At 49.7% G+C, this 21,533-nt stretch overlaps 6 protein-coding genes across 6 annotated transcripts; 2 read left to right on the forward strand and 4 right to left on the reverse strand.

Moving 5' to 3' along the window:
- Positions 1–3,713: 3,713 nt before the first annotated feature.
- ABOM_008044 (putative short chain dehydrogenase) lies at positions 3,714–4,824 on the reverse strand (the record flags this gene model as incomplete). The annotated part of the gene is made up of 3 exons (XM_022535173.1): positions 3,714–4,025; positions 4,202–4,540; positions 4,609–4,824. The coding sequence occupies 3 exons, from the start codon at positions 4,822–4,824 to the stop codon at positions 3,714–3,716; spliced, it is 867 nt and encodes a 288-aa protein (XP_022387261.1).
- A 3,913-nt stretch (positions 4,825–8,737) lies between these two features.
- On the forward strand, positions 8,738–9,571 carry ABOM_008045 (uncharacterized protein; the record flags this gene model as incomplete). The annotated part of the gene is made up of 1 exon (XM_022535174.1): positions 8,738–9,571. One exon carries the CDS (start codon positions 8,738–8,740, stop codon positions 9,569–9,571), a length of 834 nt encoding a protein of 277 aa, XP_022387260.1.
- A 3,002-nt stretch (positions 9,572–12,573) lies between these two features.
- Positions 12,574–13,533, reverse strand: ABOM_008046 (uncharacterized protein; the record flags this gene model as incomplete). The annotated part of the gene is made up of 1 exon (XM_022535175.1): positions 12,574–13,533. The coding sequence occupies one exon, from the start codon at positions 13,531–13,533 to the stop codon at positions 12,574–12,576; it is 960 nt and encodes a 319-aa protein (XP_022387259.1).
- A 1,682-nt stretch (positions 13,534–15,215) lies between these two features.
- Positions 15,216–16,110, reverse strand: ABOM_008047 (uncharacterized protein; the record flags this gene model as incomplete). The annotated part of the gene is made up of 5 exons (XM_022535176.1): positions 15,216–15,513; positions 15,576–15,700; positions 15,762–15,931; positions 16,002–16,024; positions 16,079–16,110. The coding sequence occupies 5 exons, from the start codon at positions 16,108–16,110 to the stop codon at positions 15,216–15,218; spliced, it is 648 nt and encodes a 215-aa protein (XP_022387258.1).
- Positions 16,111–16,920: 810 nt separating this feature from the next.
- Positions 16,921–18,518, forward strand: ABOM_008048 (FAD-binding oxidoreductase; the record flags this gene model as incomplete). Its single annotated transcript, XM_022535177.1, has 2 exons — positions 16,921–17,634; positions 17,823–18,518. 2 exons carry the CDS (start codon positions 16,921–16,923, stop codon positions 18,516–18,518), a joined length of 1,410 nt encoding a protein of 469 aa, XP_022387207.1.
- Positions 18,519–19,601: 1,083 nt separating this feature from the next.
- ABOM_008049 (uncharacterized protein) lies at positions 19,602–20,742 on the reverse strand (the record flags this gene model as incomplete). The annotated part of the gene is made up of 4 exons (XM_022535178.1): positions 19,602–19,821; positions 19,899–20,079; positions 20,484–20,620; positions 20,672–20,742. 4 exons carry the CDS (start codon positions 20,740–20,742, stop codon positions 19,602–19,604), a joined length of 609 nt encoding a protein of 202 aa, XP_022387206.1.
- Between the last annotated feature and the right edge of the window lie 791 nt (positions 20,743–21,533).

Consider the following 21,533-nt stretch of genomic DNA (forward strand, 5'->3'; position numbering starts at 1 on the left):
ATAACGCACCCCCGGCTCTAGACAGGCTTTGTATTGGCAATGTACTGTTCTATTTAGAAGAGTACTGGAACGCTGTTGTATTTATCCTGGTGAATATTTAGCAAGCTTCTTACTTCCTATACTCAGTCCTCTAGTGTTTTGCATATATATATATATATATATATATACCATGCCTACACGCAACTCACCAATAACCATGAATTTTGCACCCAGAAAAGTCCAAACATGCTAGCAAGTGATAAAGACCGACTGTATCTCCAATTAACCACTGAAACAGCGAGAGAGCGATCAAAGAGACCACAACTTTATACAGCCCAAATACGTAAACATCTATAGGCGCACTCGCCACGGTAGTGCCGTAGACTTAGTGAACGTGCCCAGGACAGGCTACTCGAATACGTTGATCATACGATGACAAGTTTATGGAGCAATCCACCGGCCTGGAGGGTTATTCATATCTCTCTATGTGATGAACGCCCCTTCCTTGGTTACTAACTTGACAGTCAAGCATAGACAAACCACCCTGGGCTCGGATCATCGACTACAAGTTCAACATATCCCCGGGTTGAGACAATAGAACACAGAGCCAGGCCAGAGATGTCCCCCAGCGTATTCGACTATATGCGGAAACAATGGAATAATTAATTCACATTGTCAAAGCCTAAAATGCTCATTTGAGAGTATATGATACCGTGATTCAATCTCGGTAGCAATGGTTAGAACCTTCACCCGGTTTGGGACTAGTACCTCACGTCCAACTATCGCGTCACGGAGGGGATTTATATCAGACAGGGCTTTCTCGTAGACCAAGTCATTTCACTTCCGATATGCATATGTGTAGTGGTGTGTAGTACGGTGTGTTCTCTGGAAAGGGTGTATTACCCACGGGACGATGTAGTACATACCTGTTTGTTAATTGAACGGGAATACAAACGTAAGGGCGATGTCTATACGCAGTTATTCATCATTGGCAAAATAGTTGCAGCAGTGTCTGATATTGGGAAATCATGTATTAGGTTATCTCTGTGAGGCATGCTTTATTGCTATGGTGCTTGACTGGTTTCTACAATTAATAACTGATTGCGTCCTTGTATTAGTGACTAATTTACACAGCCTTCTGAGTATAGACGTCGTCTAGATATATGTACACTTCTTCGGTGTGGGGTGTAAGTTCGATATGAGATAGATTTGTACCAGAATATGTCTGTGGAGAGATCATCCGGGAATCAATCGTCGTTAAGCGATGTAATCTACTCAGGTTCGGACTGAGGCCTAGTTCACAGACATTTCTGTGTAGGGGGTTGAACACTTATTACCAGACCGGCAATGGATAGCAGAGATATAGGTGGTTTCGGTTTATATGTGCCGCGGTTATTCTACGCTGTTGGTCAGATTAAATTATTCTATTTACTAGGGATACTGATGGAGGATGGCTTGATTGTGAGGTGGTAGATCATTGAATGAGTCAATACCGCGGTCAGTCATGTTCCATTCGCTGAAAAAGAATCGTTCCGTTGACTGGCTGAATATAGTTAAATCGTTGGGTTCCTTACAGATGTTATAGGTATTTGGAAGGTCGAGTCCACAAGTATTCAAACGGGAACAGCCTAAGGAGTAACAGATCGCACACGGAAAGACGATGAACATTCGTGCATACAGCCGTCAATTACCCATATCAACCTCTAGCTATGTTTACTGGAACGCACAGAAGCATTCTTCGAATATTAGTTGGACAGAAACGTTTCAAGGCCACGTCTCTTACCGCGGATACGACGTTTCCAATGCTTCCACGCAGCTTGCTAGGGTCCGACTCTATCTATCCTCTCCTTCTCCTCCTTTTAAGACGCACTGCCTCAAAGTCAAAGGTACATTCAACTTCAGGGACACATTGAACCACAAGATCACCCCCATTCAGGCAATTCCGATAGATCCCACAACATCCCACGCCCATGTCCATATAGTTCAGTCGGTATGTACAAGCAGACGTCTCGATAGTAGGCTCCGGCATGGTGAACCTGCATCACGACATCAAACAAGGCACTCGTAGTAGCAGCATCGCAGATTGATGCGTTGTCAAACCTAGATCTGACTCATAAAGTATTAGTCCGCAGGATATCGAAGACATCCATCAAGCTGCGCATTTGTTTGGATAACGAAGCCTATCCGATGATATTGCGGAGATCAAATGATATGCAATCAACGCACTAGAACATGTTATAGATGCTCACGCGAAGAATTCGGCGTCATTTTGGGCCCCGGACAGACAGAAAACCTTTATGAAATCACATCATGGTCCATAGGGTTTAATAAACTAAAATCGACGTTTAGTATGGGGATAGTCCCGAGAACAACCGAGAGCCAGTCAACTTCCGGGTCGAGTCGAAACAAAGTGACCCACGTGAACAAGGTTTGAGCCTTACCACGACTGCCAACGTGACATCCTCATAGATCGCCTAAAGCAGTAAGCAACCACTCAACGGGATGAAACCGCAGTCAGCCTGCATCCCTTACATAAAAGTCGAGGATTAGGCATCAAAATGGGAGCCCTATCTCTCCCTTCCGGTCATGCGTTGGTTCCCCTTGGTCGGGCTAGAGCCTATTAAATGACTTACAGAAAGATGTAGGTACCGTTATACCAAACGTTGTCCCATGATTCTTACCCCAGAATTTCAAATCTAACTACGTCTGTAGATGGCCCCAAACGGTAATCCCTCTGGATACTGAAACATCCACTCAGTGGCGGACGGAGAGAAGTCGGTCGATTCTGGCAATCCCGGGACTTTCTTCATTTCTCATTTCTCATTTTTTTTTAAAAACAGAGTAGTGGTCATGAAGACATCATGCATCCCTCACAATTGACGATAATTGGACAGGTACAGTCATGGCCCGTATCGTTGGCTTCAGTGGAGCGGCAAAAGGAGACATAGTAATCCATACTTAAATAACGTGATGGATATGGCTGTATCTGGTGGTTTAGCGTTGAGTCTTGATAGCAGGGGTCTTGATGTCATGACATGGGCAACCATGGATACGACCACGATGGAGCGCGGTTCTGTGGTCCGGGATGAATGTGGGGTGGGGGGAAAGTTTGACCTTCGATGGTGTGGAGATTCCCCCGGATGGTCGACTTCTTGGCGGGGTTGGTATTGTTTAATGAACGGTATCGACGCGTACTCGTTTTGCCGGGAAGTCGGAAGCAGAATCCCTGTCGCCTCGACTGTTCATTCGTAGGAATCTGAATAACGCCGCGCAAGTGGTGCTTTAGTTCACAATTGCCCAGTGGGTCATGTGCGAACATGCGCATCAATATCTTGTCAGATCTGGCACTAAGTGGATGATGATTCATGCAAACTCACTTTAACGTTACTCGTTAGTTGCCAGCCCAGACCCTCCAAGGATTACTCTCCGCAACGTTCTTCGTCAATCATACTTTCGCTCCTCTCAGGCGGACGGTTCACTGGTTCCAAATTAAGTCTCATGCATTATGTATAGGTACAAATGTCGCTCTACTTAATCGACTAAGACCCGATCCAGCAACTGCAACGCTGAAACACCAACCGAATCTCGTCCTATCGGCCAAAACACAAGAATCATGAGAAGACCATCCATTCCAAAATCCGACCACGCTTGCTCTCCCGACGCCATGCAATAGAAATGATAATAGGAAAATGGAGTATGCAAAGGAAAAAAGGAAACAGCCATTCAAATGTCATCTACCACGCGGCGTGACCTCCGTCCATGCGTAGATCGCTTCCAGTCATGAAGCTGCTGGCGTCACTGAGAAGGAAGACGGCAGCGCCACGGTACTCGTTAGGGGTAGACAGACGTCCCAGCATGTTATGTTTGGGCCATTCTTCGCGACGCTCCGGGAACTCGACGAAGAGCTTCTCCACCATAGCAGTAACAATATAGCCGGGCGAGATGGTGTTGACTCGAATGTTGTACGAGCCCCACTCCATGGCGAGGTTACGGGCAAGTTGGATCACTGCAGCCTTGCTAGCGTTGTAAGCAGGGCAAATAAGACCCTAAGAGGCAGACCAGTCAGTAACTTCTATGGACGATAGCAACCAATGACATGAGAACAGAAAGTCGGAGTGGCGTGGGCGGGATGTTCTCGTGAAACCCGAGACTTGCAAAAGACACTGAAAGGTGGGGGAGTTTTTTTTATTGAAGCAGAATCAACGGTAAGATGAGAACGTACCCGATTGGCAATAGTACCACTCATGCTCGCAATTAGTGCGATGCTACCTCCATTGCCGAAACGAATCATTTGCTTAGCAACTGCCTTGGAAGTCATGAACACACCAGTGACGTTGACTTCAAACATCGTGTTGGCATCCTGGGCCGTATACTCGAGCGCTGGAGTTTCCTGTTGAATGCCTGCCGCAGCGACCAATCCATCCAAGCGGCCCTCGGCATCGGCGATGGCTTCGATAGTACTGTCGAGAAGTTCGCTGTCACGGACATCAATGCGACGGTATTGCAGCTCAGTTCCCAACTCCTCCTTGGCCCGTTTTTGGATTTCGTAGAACTCAGGGGACTATCCAGATAGAGAATTAGACTTTTTGTCCATGTCCTGATGATTCAGCCTTAGAAAGAATCACTTACGGGCTCTGCTAGGCGATCCAAAGCATATACCTTGGCTCCGGCCTCCAGAAGCGCTTCAGCCTGAGTCAGACCAAGGCCACGGGCAGCACCAGAAACACAGACAACCTTTCCAGCCAAGCTGAACTCAGGCATTCTGTTCTTAGAGCCGAGACAAGGGGCCGCCTGTGTGGACAGAGCGACGGGGGCAATGTCGTTGGTTTCAATAGAGACAGACATTGTGCTGTTCGAGGATATGCCTTAAGGGAAATATGGATCAAGGGAAAGGTAGAATCAACTGAAAATAAGCGCGAAGCTCAGGCGGTGAAATTTGTGAATGGTTTGCAGCGACTGTTTTGTCGGTTGAGAGATGGAGCGCAGTGGGTAAGCGATTCAATTGATGATGTCTAGTCAGTCACTTCAACACGAGAAATGTCATACTTATATACTTCACACTGGACATTGACGACTGCCGGGGGAAAGAATCACTCTGGGTCTGGGAATGTCATGAGGCCTCATGTGAGCAGAGAAAAAGTTGGTAAGGGAGCCAAAATAGGAAGGCTGCGAGGGAGCCGTGAATGGTGGGTTCGGTCCAGACCCGGGGGAATGCATGAACGATGAAGACTTCGGGCCCACCATCAGTGGTCACTTGGTCTTTCTTCGTGGCAAGAAAGGGGAATGTTGATCACCACGTTTACTATGAATTTGATACTCCTACCTTAATCCGGTTGATACCCTGGATGGGGCTATCCTACAATACTAGTGCTCTGCTACAATCGTCATGTTTCAAGTAAAACCACCAACATGCTACTGAGTAATGACTCGATGAGCTGAGATATGTCATACGAGATAAATCCAAGCCAACTTGGTTAACTTGGATGTTCGTAGGTGATTTGGTATCGCGAGCATGACGGGCTGATGACTCCAGTTTGATATCATAATTATCCAGATGCCCTACGAGGATCACTTATCACAACCACGCTATGTTGCGCCGAGAACACAATAGTACCACTGAAAAAAAAAATAAGATTAAAAATAAATAACAATAAAATAAAAATAAAAACCAAGTACTAGATACCAGAGGATACATGACAGTGGCAGTGGCGGACTCGGGTTCCTTGTTTGGGCAACCCGGCGCGGCGGACAAAAGAAGCTTAAGGCGGGACTTCAGGTGGGCGGGTTCCCCAAGGAGTCGGTAAGTGGGCGGGTCGAGAACACTGGACCAGCTGTCGGGGCTGGTCACGGGGCTGTTTACCTTGTTCTGGAAGAAAACAAGTGTACTCCTGGAACATTCGACGACCCGCGCGTCTGGGGATGTGGTCACGGGGTAATTCAGAGATCACCCTGGTTTCTATTGCCAATCTTACCGACAGTCATCAAACACGCAGATTGCAGGATGCAGAAGATGGCTCTGGCCAATTCCACGTCAGTTCATCATATTTTGAGTCACCCCTCGACTTCCTTGGACACATTGGGATTTCCGGTACTAATCACAACTTTTACTGGCCTAAAATCTCTTTGAATTTGACATGTTCAGGGATCACTACTACTAATAGTAGTACTCATTGGAAGTCCCTAGTCTAAGTCACGATCTCCACTATCATTGGTCAATTCGCATTTTCCTTAGATGTTCCCGTCCAATTTTTCTATTTCCGATCTTTAACCATATTAAACATCCTGAGGCTCTGCATAGTGCACCTGTTAATGCAGTTTCGATTAACGCTACTAGAATATATACAGTAAACCTGATAGCTCAGAGAAGAGAGATTGGTGGTATTGTGTACACAATACATACTCCACGGAAATGTGGTCTATATTTAGGTCATATCATATGACAGTCACTTGATAATAGACATACACAGCCAACACAAAACACAGGCATATCAGTACTAAGGATAAGCAACGATGAAAAAAATCGATTGATTTATCAGTTCGGCCAACCGAGATGGATCCGCGACGGTACCGTGTGACCATCAGATTTTTGGAAACTCGAATGTGGCGCATCGCTAAAGCTCCCTTCCGGAGGCGATGGAACACAATTCTCAGTGGGAAGCTGCTTACCCTTTTGGGAACTTCCGGGGAATTTGCGTGGGAAACGACGGCCCCAGTTTGTTGGTTTCACTCCCTCGGTACTCCAGACCCCAGAACCAAATTTGAACCCTTATTGTCTGTGCCTGTCCCCGTGAGCATCTTATACTTTGTACTATTGATAGAAAGTCAAGTAGATTATTTGACAATTGGAGTTTGTTTGTATGGAATTGTCCAATAATGGCCGCGGTTCACAACCGGACCTGAAGGACCAGATCCCATTAGTGGACGCTCCTGCATTCGCCAGGGATCGGCTCTGAATTCTCTTATCTTCAGAACAGCCATCTCGACCAAAATTAAATAAACATGACTCTAGAATTACCCCGATAGTCTTGTATTTGTTTGTGAATGTACAAGTTCACGTTTGTTCGAAGATTGATCCGGGTGACATAACATGCACCTGGTGGCAGTCACTACAGAGGCTGTCTTCCAACCTCTGAGCCAAGAATATACGACAAGTGATCCGGGGTAATCCGATCCTGTCGGACCGATCCCTTGAAGAAAATATAAAATTACCTAAGGCCAATCACATTGACAGGCCGATTTCCCTGGATACGATCCCCAGATTCCAGAATCCCACCAAATGTGGTCTGTGCCTCGGCCATCCCACAGAGAACGGTCTCGATGTTGGAGTCTAACGGCAACAAAAGCCCGCCCACACACTGCCCGTGTGACCAGCAGAGATTTGGCCCACTTCCACTTGCAATGAATGCAACTTTCATCAAACACTGAGCGATACATGCGGTCAGACGGAACTTCAGGATGGGGAATTGCAACACTGCTTTTGACAATACAAATAATCTATTACTGAGCAAAAGTACTCCGCATAGCATGCATTTGTCGGCGTGGTTCCCATCATTTCACATCTCTCAATGCGGCTATACTCCGATGGCCTCATTGGGCTATCATCAACACCCGATTTTAATCCTGTCTAGAACAGAGAGACCGATAACGCATCTGCCAATACACTTTGACCCCAAGTTTATTAATGCTTAAGGATTTACCCCGCCTTCCGCTCAGACCCCAGATACGATTCAGAATATGACGCGTACTCGGCTTTCTCGAAGTCTCCACGACTGGCCAGTTTCTGATCCCGGGGGAACTCCGATCGTCAGGAACCCCGTGGATGATACGGAGCATTCCTTGGCAGAGCTAATAGTGTTAAGCACGGCGTTTACGCGAGCCTCGACCGTCGGGGCTAGGCTTTGTTAGGCCTTGTTGTCTCGTCTCGAGGCCAGGGTTGAACCCTCATGACTTATTATCACGTCGTACGACGTTGCTTCGAAGCTCTTCTATTTATAACTACACATCATAAGAGGATGGGAGGGTGAAATCGACTTTCTTGATTGGCAGTTGCTGGATTCGATCTGATCTTTTGAGACCGAGGCCACGCTAAGACTTTCTATCATTGTTCCTCAATCCCTGTGAGGACGCATATTGGAACTTCCACATCAGCTCATAGACTTGCTTCCGTCTTTTATGCAATGTCTGATCTGGAGCGTCGTGTCAAGTTTGAGATATAGCCATCACCTCATCCAAATGAGAATCGCAATGCGATGACATGAAAATAGTACAACCAGAGATGTGGATTCCACGGTGAAGCAGCCTGTTCACCTCAAGATGCTTCAAGATTCGAATATGACTAGTTAGATTTGACTTGACTCTTTTTATCTGTCGGAAATTCGAGGTTGGTAGTTTATCTTACCACAATAGACAACAAAGCTGATTTACGCAAGGTAGATATCCTGAGTTTCACAGAATGCCCTTAGGCATTTCCAGGATGAGCTGGACTCATTAGGTCATTTGAAGGACGGCTCATTGTGCAGCTCACGGAAACTCGCCACTATGAACACGCAGTAAAAAACATATAATACACACGAGCATCCATCATACTGGTCATACAACGGATGACATGGCAGGATCATGTTGTGACTCAGCCTCCCAGGCAGCCCCGTAAGGCAGAAAAAGAGCACTAGGCATCAGGCCCCCAAAGGCACTTTAAATACAAGATGCAGCCCACCGTTTGGACATATCCCAAACATTATCACATCACATATTCGCAACCATGAGCCTGCAAACCAACCCCAACTTTCTCCTCCCACAAGCACCGTCGGGAGCCAAATACCACAAAATCGACTTCGCAACCTCCGACCCCCCACTGCCCGAATACAAGAACCGCTTCGCAGCGATAATAGACCACATACTCACCCAAGAAGAATGCAACGAGTTGATCCGTCTCGCGGAAGCATCAACCCTAACTCCCCAATCCGCCACACCCGTCTGGGAACGCGCCATGGTCAACATGGGTAACGGGCGACAAAAACTCGTAACAGACACCCGCAACTGCGGCCGTATTATCTGGGACACACCCGAACTCGCCGAGAAGCTATTAAATCGATTAATGCCCTTTCTGCGAGACCTCGACATCGATCGACTGGAGAACCATCCCTTTGTCACCGGGCTCGCGGGCCGGAATAAGACCTACAAATTGACGAGACTGAATGAACGACTCCGGTTCCTCAAGTATGAAGGTGGTGAGTACTTCAAGCCGCACTGGGATGCGTGCTACACCACCCCCGATCGGAAGGAGAAGTCGTACTATACCATTCAGTTGTATCTGAATGGCGACGGGGAGCAGGATCTCAAGGAACTGGTGCGCGAGCAGACGCGGGTGGAGAAAGGAGAGGGACAAGCGAACTTGGATGTTGAGGGCAAGTTGCTCGGGGGCGCTACGTCTTTTCTTCCTCGGTATGAGGAGAAGGAGAGGCAGTTGAGGGTTTTCCCCAAAATGGGGTCGGTGCTTGTGTTTCAGCAGAATGATCTGCTTCACGGTGGGGATTCGGTGTTTCGGGGGACGAAGTATACCTTGCGGACAGATGTTATGTATGAGCAGCTGTGAGGACAATTTACTGTCTAATGTGGGCGTCAATGCCTATCGATGGGGTTTGGTGAGAAGGCAGCATTGTTGCTATGCAAGGCTAAGGCGAATGGTTTTCGTTTTGGTTTAGCAGAATGAAGTAATCACCTTTTCGCATAACTTATGTCAAGGCGTATTTCCAGAACGTCAAGGCTTACGTTGGATCTTTACCATTCTTTCACGATCAGTGATACTGACAAGGCGCAGTATAGATATAATTCAGGTCTGGATTCAACCAAGGCACATATATATCAAAATACACAACACCATAAACAAGCCAAGTAACCATATAAACCAGTAAGGACCCAAAATACCCAGCACCAACCTCCGCCGCCAACACCCCAGTAAGACTAAGGGTATAGTACCATTCCCTCCCCTACCATTAGATAAATTCGAACTGAATGGCCTCAAGTAAAAACACCTGTACTGTATAATTACTACTGCACAATATAATCCTAGAGAAGTGTCATTTAATCAACTATTTCCCCTTGAAGCTCCACAGGTGCTAATGTCAGATAGCCTCACATTAACTATTGCTTATACATACTCACAAAGCATTCAAAAGCCCCAATATTCGCTGTCACAATGTCAACCCTGACTAGCCCAATCAGTTAGCACGGATTGTATTGCTATACAATAATAGAAAATCGGGCCAACCCCCAAAACTAACCCGCCTGGTAGGAAGCTAGAGACTTGGTATCTGTGTCTGCGATATGGCCTGAGGTAGCCTGGCCTAGGAAGTAACTGAGTTCCACAAAGCCCGCGTAGAAATGGAAGGAGACCCTACCCCCTGTCATTATATTACTTTCATCATGCTAGGGAATAAGGAAAGGGCCATTGTCATCATCATCGTCTTGAACAAGACGCAAAGAGCATCTTGGCAGGACACGGGCTCCAAAGAGCCTGAAGTGAGGGCACTTCTTTCTCTGCTATAGTGATAATCACAGTTTATCTATAGTCTACGTATTTATTTGAAGGATCGCGTTTAAGATAGGCCGTTGCTATAGATATACATACAGCTATATAAATCTATACATTCAGTTTTAACAATTCATGCGGGTCCATCGAATATCTCTAAAGTCTAACCAGTATAGTGTACAGAGTATAAGTTAGGGCATTCTGTACCCAGAGAATCTTAGTTAACCATGTCCCAGATGCAGGCGATCATACTCATACAATACAGTTCTGTAGACAACCTGTCCTTTTAACGAATCTAACTTTTCCATCGAGCTGTTCATGCACTCTCGCTTCCATCGCTTAGTTAACAGACATTGTCTCAGCTATATATCTCCTTATGATTCATCACTGCAGTTTCTGCCTTCTGTTAGTTGATAAGAGTACTCTAGAGTAGATATATCGTAGTAACTAACAGCCAGGACAAGAGTGCATCTAGTATTATTTTCGTGCTTGGTTTCCAGGATAGGAATCATTGATTAGAGACCGGCAGGTCTTTGAAGTCGTTCTGGAAAATCTCGTAGACACCTAGATATTCATGCTAGAGCTTGAAGAATAAACACATATATCTTATCAACAGGAGTATAGAGCAGACACAGTTCATTATCTATCTATGTCTTCGTCCGAAACACACAAAAAGTGCTGAACAACAGTGAGATTCGTGATACAGAGAAAAATAAAGCCTCTCGCAGAGATGTACCCATATTAAACCCCACCATCGAGTATATAACCAAGACCCAAGTAACCACGACAGGGCATTGGATTCAAGGGCTGGGAGATATGGCACAAAGGCAACATGCCATGGGGATATCTATAATCTAACTCTGAGCGTGCCTGATTCAGGGGACTTTATCGCCATCACAGTGAATACTTATCATTAATGTCGATGATAGGTCGCCAAAGCTAAACCAACTACATTAAGGAGACGTCGGGCTTCATGACCTGGCGGAGGAAGAAAGTTAATCAACGTTACTATGTGACGGACGTGTCTTTCCCAAACTTGGGATCGGTCACGATCACGATGAGTCAAGGGTAGGCAGTACCGTGCGCTAGTATAACGATCTCGTGGATGCCGTCTCCAGGATGTGCTGGTCTTGACGCTGCTCAATGTTGATGGTTTCTCGTCACTGTGCCGCAGCCTTCGCCACCTCCTGTGCCTCGAAGATGTCGATGCGATACGCTGGGGGAGGGTCGAGCTCGGTTGAGTAGAAGCGCTGCCGCTCTTCACGGCCATCCTGGCACTTGGGCCGCTGGTGGCCCTGGAAGCCAGGTTCAGTTGAGCCGTTGGGGCAGTAGGAAGGAGGATGGCTGGTTACAGCCCATCTCAGGGCGGCCGTCCGGGGAGCAAGGTTCTCCGGTTTGCCCCAGATGAGAGATGTCGAGAGGCATCCATCGTGTCAGCGCATTCACCAGCTTGCCCGTACTGTCTGGTGATCACCCATCTTACTGAGAAATATAATCAGGCGTCGGATTATGATCGGAGGTCAGCGACTCCCTGCCTCGCCGGGTGGGGCGCTGACACGACGGCGAGGGGAATGTCTGTGGAATGAGAGGTTGCATGATCGACCGTCCGGATGGACATTGTGCATCGCTCAAAAGGACCTTTGTTCGCACTTCTGATCGTTGAACTGAATATACGAGGATATGAAGTTTCATACTCCATAGCTACTACGCGTTCAAGGAGCTTAGCTAACATAAGCACCTTTTGGCTAACTAGTCAAACTTAAAAATAACTAAGCATTGTGAGTCAGCAGCAGATCAGCGGCAGGCGGCTGAGCTACTACTGGTAAGCCCCCGCCACATCTTCAGGCTGATGGAAAATGAATCCGACTACAGCACAATCACGCACACCAAGAGAGAAAAGAACTTCGGTTATGTGTCCTATGCTAGAAAAGCCGCTAATCTAAACACAACGTGGTTGCTCATTCTATCTATAGGGAGCTGGAAGAGAGACACTGTAGCCGGCGCGCTCCATGCGCGCTTCTATCTAGGGCATGCGCATTATGTCGTGGATCATTACAGAAAAGGGGCTATCGGCCGTTTTGGGCTCGGTGATGCACGCTGGCACCGTGATGCAGTAATATGCGCACGCCGGCTTCGAAATTGGTGACCACGGCCCGGTGCAGCGGCGTCATGCCCTCCACATCCAAGGCGTCCAGCAAGGCCAGATTGGCGGCACAATGGTTGGCAAACAGGCGCAGGAGTGCCTCCCGACGATGGATGACCGCACAGTGGAACACCGAACAGCCCGGGCCGTCTGTGTAGTCGAGCCGAGCGCCGTGGGAGAGTAGGAGGCGGACGGCCGCCTCATGATCGCCCCGGATCGCGTGTGCGAGCGGGGTCAGGCCGTCGCTATCCTTCTCGTTACAGTCGGCGTTATGCTCGAGTAACAATTGGACAATGCCCCCATACCCTTCCTGTGCGGCGACGTGCAGCGGGCTTTTCCAGCTGGCGGCGGTGGGCAACGAGGCGGCGCGTGGAACTCCCGTCGACCCGGTGTGGTCCACGCTGTGGTTCACCGTGTCTGGTTGTGCCTCCACGCCCACCAATGGGTCTCCGCTGTCCCCGTCACCCGACGACGACGATGGTAATGTGTCGGAGAGATGCGTATGTTCCGGTGTGGGTGGGAAGATGTGCTCCGGGATGAGAAAGGTGTCAATGTGATCGGAGAACAGCGAATGCTCGGGTTCTTTGGTGGCGTCCGGGAGGATGTCCGATTGTAAAGTCAGGTAGTGCGGTGCCGTGTCTCCGGACGTACACGATGAACAGGATTCAGATGCTGAAGCGCCTTCGGTCTGGATCGCCACGCTTTGTCGGAGCCTTTGCTGACAACGTTCTTCGTGGAGCAGAATCTTGTCAGTTGAAGAACGATGCCCCAGGGCGGCTACTACTGGGGGTGACTTACTTCGAAAACGGCGTTGTGCCAGACGGTTTTGTGCGCGACGGCGGTCAACCGGGTCGAGGATGTCCATGGTGTTGATGTCTTCCATTTTGGGCCAATATCTCAGTTGCAACAATGGCTACTCAAGTCGAAGAAGGGCCAAAGAAGCGGCTCTTAGAAACCATGGCGAGTGTGTACATTTACAAATACAAAGGTACCACCGGTGGGGGGCCCTATAGTGGTCGTGGGGGCCATAGTGGCGGTGCCGCGGTAGAGGCCGACCTCAGTCTCGTATAACAGTGCCTGTCAGCACGTCTGGACCACCGTTCCATTCTCCATCAAACCGAGTCTGGCAGAGGCAGGATTCGAACATGCAGCGCAGAGGAACCGCTACCGTCTGACGATAAAGGTGGAGCGTTCCCAACTGGCAATGATTCGTGGACGTGAGGGTAAAGTTGTAACGCGATGTAACCTCGTGCGGGTATCGCAGTGGAATCTGCCCTAAAACGCGAATGAAATGGCCTGCAGAACCAACATCCAGGGTAGCTAAGACTTACGAATCGCACCGAAGTGGGGCTGGCGGGATTGAGGCACGATCCCCAGGTCTAGAGAACGAGGGCGCATTATCAGATTCCAGTTAGCAGACATGCGAGATGACTGGTGGTGATTAGTGGATTTTTGGGTAGGACGCGGCGAAGGGGCCGAAAAGGAACGGATACCCTAGCCGGAACTATAAAAGCTTGACACTATGATGGACCCTCGGGCCTCTCCTGCGCTCTCTCTGCCAATCCCACCCGCAGATCGTTCGAGAGCATCATCTTCCTTCGGAGGGACAGATACGAATGTTGATCTGCCGTCTGGGCTGGGTCAACTGACCTGATCGGTAACGGTTAAGGTTCTGGTGAACGTGAAGTGAACTTCATTTGGACGACAAACACACCGTCAGCGATCCACCCCATGTGCCTGGTCGATCTGGAGGGAATGCTGGCAGCCTTGATCCGTCTTGTCAATGCCCACAGTAACGAACTAGGGCTAACTAGGGCGAACTAGGACTAGTGAGTGTCCGAGCAACCGCCATGCATTTACGATCAGCCAATGAGCGGTACGAATGATCCTCCACTATCAGCTCGACCAATGGCACCACTCTGAATAGAGGATCGCATCCAACATTGCGATACACTCGACCGTCAACACCCTGAAGGTAATCTGTTTAGGTTTCGGGAAACAATTCACTCGTCGATAACTTTACTCCGTAAGCGAGATGGAGACTTTGACGATGACCAGCAACGCACAGGGTCCCTTATCTCTGCCATCCACGACTACTACTACTACTACTACTACTACTACTACTAGTAGTAGTACCTGGTGGGCATTTATCCACTCCGGTTAAAGTCCTTCGGTTTCTCTCCGATGCTCCCCGCTATTAATAGCACTAGTAATCTGACAAATAATCTCGAATGAAACGAGCCTACGAATGGCAGGAGGATGATCCCTTGCTTTGCCAAACTTTACTAAGCCTCGGGGATCCACCGGGATCTCATCACAGTAGGATCCAACGGGCTTTCCTCGGCGATGATATACGACCACCACCACAATACGACACACCACAGAGCGTATCGATCGTTAAGGCACAAGGGTACCGTCGGCCAATCACACTAGGAGGATCCTACGGAAAAAGACACCCAAAAGAACTGATCTGTTTTGCTACTTAAAGTTTAGTACTGCTGATTTACCCTGCGAAATCACTACCGCTTATTCCAGTTTCGGTGGTGACATTCTCTGATCCGCCTTTCAGGACTTCTCCTCCCGCAGCGCCATCGTCTTCTTCGTCGCCGGCCGCTCTCCCATGCTCTTCATCCAAGCCGTGTAGTGCGGCAGCTCGGCATTATCCCATTTTGCCGGCCAGGCCAGATCTTTCGCCAGACCCCAGAGGTAAAACGACAGGTCAGCATAGGTGCATTTATCACCGACCAGCCAGCCAGTCCCATTTTGAGCCAGGATGCCATCCAAAACTCGGGCGACGCGCTCCGTCTCATTCTGGAACCGCTCGATGACGGATGCGACCTTCTCCGGGTGGTACATCATGAACCTGCCGGAAAAGAAATCTCGTCAGTCAAGTGTCGTAGGGGGAACTCGTCAGAGGAGCCTTACCACACGGCCTGACCGTTCGGGGGTCCGTGGCCGGACGCCTGGAAGTGAGAGAACTGACGGGCCTGGTTCTTTTCGATTAAAGTGTCGTAGGATATGAGATGATTCGTATCATATTGCTCAACAAGCTGTGGGGGACAGTGTCAGGGCTCGCGGTGTGATCACGGAGGGAACTGTTCGCGGACCTACGTATTCGGCGATGGCGCCCGACTCCCACAGCGTCAGGTTGGTGTTTGGGTCGATGATGGCCGGCACGCGCCGTTGGGGTTGACGCTGGTCAGCTCGGTATCCTTGACCTTGTCGAACTGGATGTTCTTCAGCGTGTAGGGCAGGCTGAGCTCTTCGAGAATCTGGACGACCTGGTGAGAGCGTTAGCGTCAGCGGGGGGGGGGGGGGGGCAGTGAGCCTAGTGTTCTTTCTGTGACATACCTTCCACGGATTGAAGGCCTCCCCTGTGAAGCTGTCAGTGTCTCTGCTGATGTTGCACAAGATGTGGGTTGTTGCACTGACCGGAGTAGTAGACTGTGATGGGCTCCATTTTGTGTGGTCGTTTCTAGAAGCTGGTTGTCGAGATTGCTGGTGTGGAAGAATATAGGGAAGGTTGTTTACTCTTAAAACGATGGATTGAGACCGAATGTATACAGAAAGACGTCCGTGTGAATTGCATCGATCGTGAGAGCATAGGAAATGCGCACGACCTAAGTACTGTGCCCTAGAAGTGACATGGAGGCGACAGTGTCGGTGATCCCAAGGCGTGCTCCCTCGTGTCAGCGCCCCACCCCTCTCTTACCTCTGATCATCATTCTCCACCAGAGATTATACCTCTGCCCGTGTAGTTACCTATGTCATTAAGATGACAACTGGCCTTGACCAGATTAAACCCCTACACTGTAGGTACCCATGGACGGACTCGTTACCTTCTAATTACAAGGATTACTTAACAAGATAATCATGCGTGCAATTAAGATCCAACGTAAGCTGACACGCCGGAAAGCTTCGACACTGATAAGATCCAGTTAGGGTTACTAGCCGCGGATCTTGATTACCGGGAACCTGGACGTAAGAAGTAAGCCCGCATGGTGGGGTCTGGCCCGTACCCGTAACTACTACCAACCCTAATCACTCTGTAAGTCATCATGCATGTAAGCCATTCATCCCCGACCACCCGTCGACGTCCAGACACAACGCGTTTTACATAGATTCTCGACAACGATGGGACACACATATGGCATGATCCACTATGCTCCACTATTTATTCCCCCAGGTCGATGTATCCGTCGTAGGCGCAAGGCGCTAAGTTTTGGAGCCTCCCCTGTCTTGAGAACCTAGCTGCACGGCAAAATCGACAATGACGACACCCTCATCCACGCAGGGATCCGTCCTGGCGCAAGCCTTGGCCGAGGCCCGAATCGAGTGTCAAGTGCTCTGGCCCGACAGTGCAGAGTACACGGCGCGGGAGCAGAGCTACTGGTCGCAACAGGCGCGCCTCCAGCCCGCGTGCATCGTGCGGCCGCGCTCGGCCAGCGAGGTCTCGACCATTGTCAAGACGCTAGCCGACAAGCAAGCGCAGTTCGCCGTCCGCAGCGGCGGCCACACGCCACATGCCGGCGCAAACAACATTAGCGGCGGCGTCACCATCGACCTCAGCCTCTTGAGCTGGACGCGCTTCGACGCCGCCTCCGAGACGGTCGACATCGGCCCCGGGGGCCGCTGGCGCGACGTCTACGGCGAGCTGGACAAGCACGGCCGCATCGTCGCCGGCGGTCGTAACGGCACCGTCGGCGTGGGGGGCTTGATCCTGGGCGGTGGGATCTCCTTCTCCACGGGGCGACGCGGGTTCACCTGCGACGACGTGGTTTCGTTTGAGGTTGTGCTTGCGGATGGGCGCATCGTCACGGCCACGGTGGAGGAGTACAGCGATCTGTTTTACGCGCTCAAGGGTGGTTCGAATAACTTCGGTATCGTGACGAACTACAAGATGCATGCGCTGAAGAGCGACGGTATCTTTGGCGGCCTGAAGATCTACCCGAAACAGGTCACGCCGCAAGCTACCGAGGCGCTGGTGCGGTTCACGGCCAGTGTGCACTCGGACCCCGATAGCCACATGCTCTGGTTTCACACATATACGGGTGAGTTGCTGCTGCCTGCGGGCGACTGTATATGACTCTCTTAACTTACCATGTGTCTCTTCCCTCCTAGTATGTCCGAAGTCACCCTTGATCAGCAGCTAGAAGACTTACATGAAAACAGCCCGACTTCAAGGATATAGTTGTGGTCATCGCCATCGCGCAACTCGCCGGCATTGCAGATGCGCCAGCATACCACGGATTCAAGGACTTGCCCGCGATCATGGACACATGCAAACAGACGACGGTGCTGGGCGGGGTGTCAGAGTACGACGTCTCGCCGGGAGACCACCAGTCGACCTTCTACACGGCGACGTTCGCCAACGACGCGCGCATCGTCGCCAAAGCGACCGAGCTGCACGAGCGCCTCGTAGCCGACCTCAAGACACTGATCCCGGACGGCGACTTCACGACCCAGTGCCTTCTCCAGCCGCTCCCCAAAGCCTACGGCCAGACGTCCGCGCGCAACGGGGGCAACGTGATGGGCGTGCAGAACCAGCGTGTCGACGGCCTGCTCTTCGTCGCCATCGTCTTGCTCAAGACCCCCGCGCAACAGGCCTTTGCCTACCCGCGCATCCGGGCGTGGGTCGAGGAGTTGAAGGCGTACGCGGCGACGATAGAAAATGGGAACCTCGACTGGGTCTACCTGAACTATGCGGACGGGTCGCAGGATCCGCTGCGCAGCTATGGCGTGGAGAATGTGCGCAAGATGAAGCTTGCGGCGGCTAAGTATGACCCGCATCAGGTCTTCCAAAAGCTATGTGTCGGCGGGTTTAAGATCTCGCATGTTGCGGATGAGAAGCTTCGGACCCGTTTGTAAGTTTCATGATAGTTGGTGGTGCTAGCTGCTGTCGACCTCCACAGCTGGAACCATTCGCATGACCCGCCGCAACTTCGCCATACGCCAGCGTTCGAGCAGTGTGTTGCTGGGTGGGGTCTTTGGCGAGCAAGAAGTGTGCGGGGGTGTTCCCAACATCATGCCCCAGGGTTCGTCTTCAGCGCCTGCTCGGCATCAGACCATAAACCTTAGGAGTAGTATACAGATATCAACCTAGTGGTTACAGATATCAACCTAGTGGTTGTGAAATTGAAATTCAGGAATAGATAGAGTCAAAGCTACCTCGTAGCATTACGCACTCCGTCTACGATGTAGGAATGAATGCCTTCTAGTCCGAATATTCTTGGCAAGATTGCCAGCCTTGTCCACTTCATTCGGAGCACCATGCAGCCGCTCCAGTCCGTGCACAACCCAATAGGATTGACTGCCCGTCAGCCGGGGGGAAGGGGGAAGTGGGTATCAAATACTAGTATGTGCATGGCAGGGTAAGCTGAAACAAACAAAAGGATATGAGTGGCAGGTTCATATGCGACGTTGCCCTCATCCATGTTTGCTTGATGAGCTGTGTATGCACGGAACCTACTTGTTTGGTTAGAGACGTCTGATCTATCTACTGCCATCAGCCTCAGCGGTCGATCTTGTTGGTAACTCCGCATGGTGGTGGGTGGGTCAGACTCAGCTTCTGATGGCATATTTCTAGAGTGCCGCGTATTCCTACGTAAATTAGAACCTACAGCAGCATAATCCCCTCAACCTAGTAAGGGCATCGTGAATTGAAATGTGATCAGGGAGGATCTTGTAGTCTGTCTACTAGTCATTTGCCCCGGCAAGCATCGATACTCGATGCATGGGATACTATGCGTGACTATGATATGATGGTGTGAGGGGGATATTCAACTTTCACATTGGACAGTACGAGCAGGAAAAAGAAGAAAAAAAAAACAAAAAACAAAAAAACAAAAGAGATTCCGGGTGAAAATACAGAAGCTCGAATTGACTACACCAAAATCACTCGTCATCGGCTACTTCCAGAAAGGTTTCTGAGAGGATGGCGCGTGGACGCGATCAGACGTTATCATTCGATAATATCAGTCGATTGGCGTGATTGTATGAACCGACTTCGCCGAGCACTTTACGCAGGACATCATCTGCAGTACTGCCCGCCAGGACTGCACCGAGAATGTGGCCCAGAAACTGTGCTTCGGTGATGATTCCGCAATCGATCACGTCCCGAGCAAGTCGCCAAATCCCGTGTGGCTTGATTCCGCGCCGGACTTGCTCTAACCTATCATTAATTTCTCTGCCTGGGTGTGTGTGTGTGTATCTGTGTAGATACGAATCATATGCTAAGGGAGTGTCCACTCACTAGCCATCGCCCAGTTCATAGGCTTGTGAATGCAGATTTCGTATGGCTTAATCCATCCTCCGGGATACTCGGTTCGAAGTTCGATTTTGTGGCCCAGGCTGGTCGTTTTATAAGAGCGATTCTCTTTCCATGCAGCTTGTTTAGGGTCGTGTGTTTTATCTTCGTCGTCGTCGTCCTCTGGATTGCATTAGATTCGTTTTCAAGTGCGAATTGAGTGCCAGTGGAAACCGACCGTCATCTGTGTCGATTTTACTCCCCCCATTTTGGTCTTGGGTCTGATTGATGTTCGAATCGCCCTTGCTTTCCGGCGTATGTCCGGTCGGTTGTTCTAGCGCCAGTTTGTTCTCTTCGTTGTCGTTGTTCTCTGGATTACATTAGATTCGTTTTCAAGTACAAATTGAGTCCCAGTGGAAACAGACTGTTATCTGTGTTGTTTTCACTTTCTCTATTTTGGTCTTGGGTCTGATTGATGCTCGAATCGCCCTTGTCTTCCGGTATATGTCCGGTCAGTTGTTCTAGCGCCAGTTTGTCCTCTGAGGCATGTCAGTCGTGGGTGATGCTCGCATTCCCGGGCAGCTTACTGTAGACAATGATTCCCTGCTCGAAGCGGTCGTTGGCCGAGTAGGAAATCACAAAGAACACGTCAATGAACCCAATCAGTCGGATCTTGTTCGTCCATCGCTCTTTGTTGATGGTGATCTCCCACGGATGGATGTCGCTGCAATGTTGTCAGTGAAGCCTATCCACCACGGCTGGAAGACATCCGTACCAGTCACATTGTAAAGTCTTGTCATGAATAGACCGTCCGAATAACTTCAAAACGCGGTGGTAGGAGAACATTGTGGCGGCTGAGGTCCGTTGGGAATCGTCCTTGGAGAGCCCGGGGGCAATCTATTATACGGTGGGCAGGGCTCTATGATGGAAGAACAATCATCTCGTCTGACACAATAAATTGTACTACACCAAGTAGCCAGTGCCCTTCTTTGCAGAGCGTATGATAGGTAGGCAAATTGTGACATCAATGTATATGACGTGTCAGCGAACGCCTCATGAGAACGCATCTCTCATTGAATCCCGATGGAACCATGCGATGTAACTCCAACGAAGTCTTCCAACTACTAGTCGTTATGTTGCTGAATGGAATGCACAGTCCGGATGATAGCTGAGGCATTTTTCAGGCCTAGATCCGGCAAAGGCGGATAGAAATGATACGGATGCGTGAGATGTGAGACGTGTACAATTCAATGACACACACTTGCGGCTGAGTTCCGGGGCTTTACCAGCCCCGAGCTCAGTATGGCAGCTTTTGGTTGGTAAATGATAAATGCATGTATCTCGCCCCGTCATGCATCTCAATGCACGAGCGAGGAAAACAACCTGAACGGACCGTGCCATATCGGGTTCATGACTCGCGCCTGTCCATTTCCCGGGGGGGAATTACGCGGCATCCTTTTGCTGGAATGAGCAAGACATTGAACAGTTCTTTCCGTCTTTCCGTTAGCCCTTTCTCCGTAACCTCTTGGTTGACGTGTGGATTACCTCCTCTCCGATGCGGAGTCGATGCTATATAATCTCGTCGTTTCCCACGGCTTACTGCCCTCCATTCGCAACCAAGTTCCAACCACTCCTAT

The sequence above is a fragment of the Aspergillus bombycis genome, assembly GCF_001792695.1.
Source record: "Aspergillus bombycis strain NRRL26010 chromosome Unknown contig00069, whole genome shotgun sequence".
In the NCBI taxonomy this organism is placed as follows: domain Eukaryota; kingdom Fungi; phylum Ascomycota; class Eurotiomycetes; order Eurotiales; family Aspergillaceae; genus Aspergillus; species Aspergillus bombycis.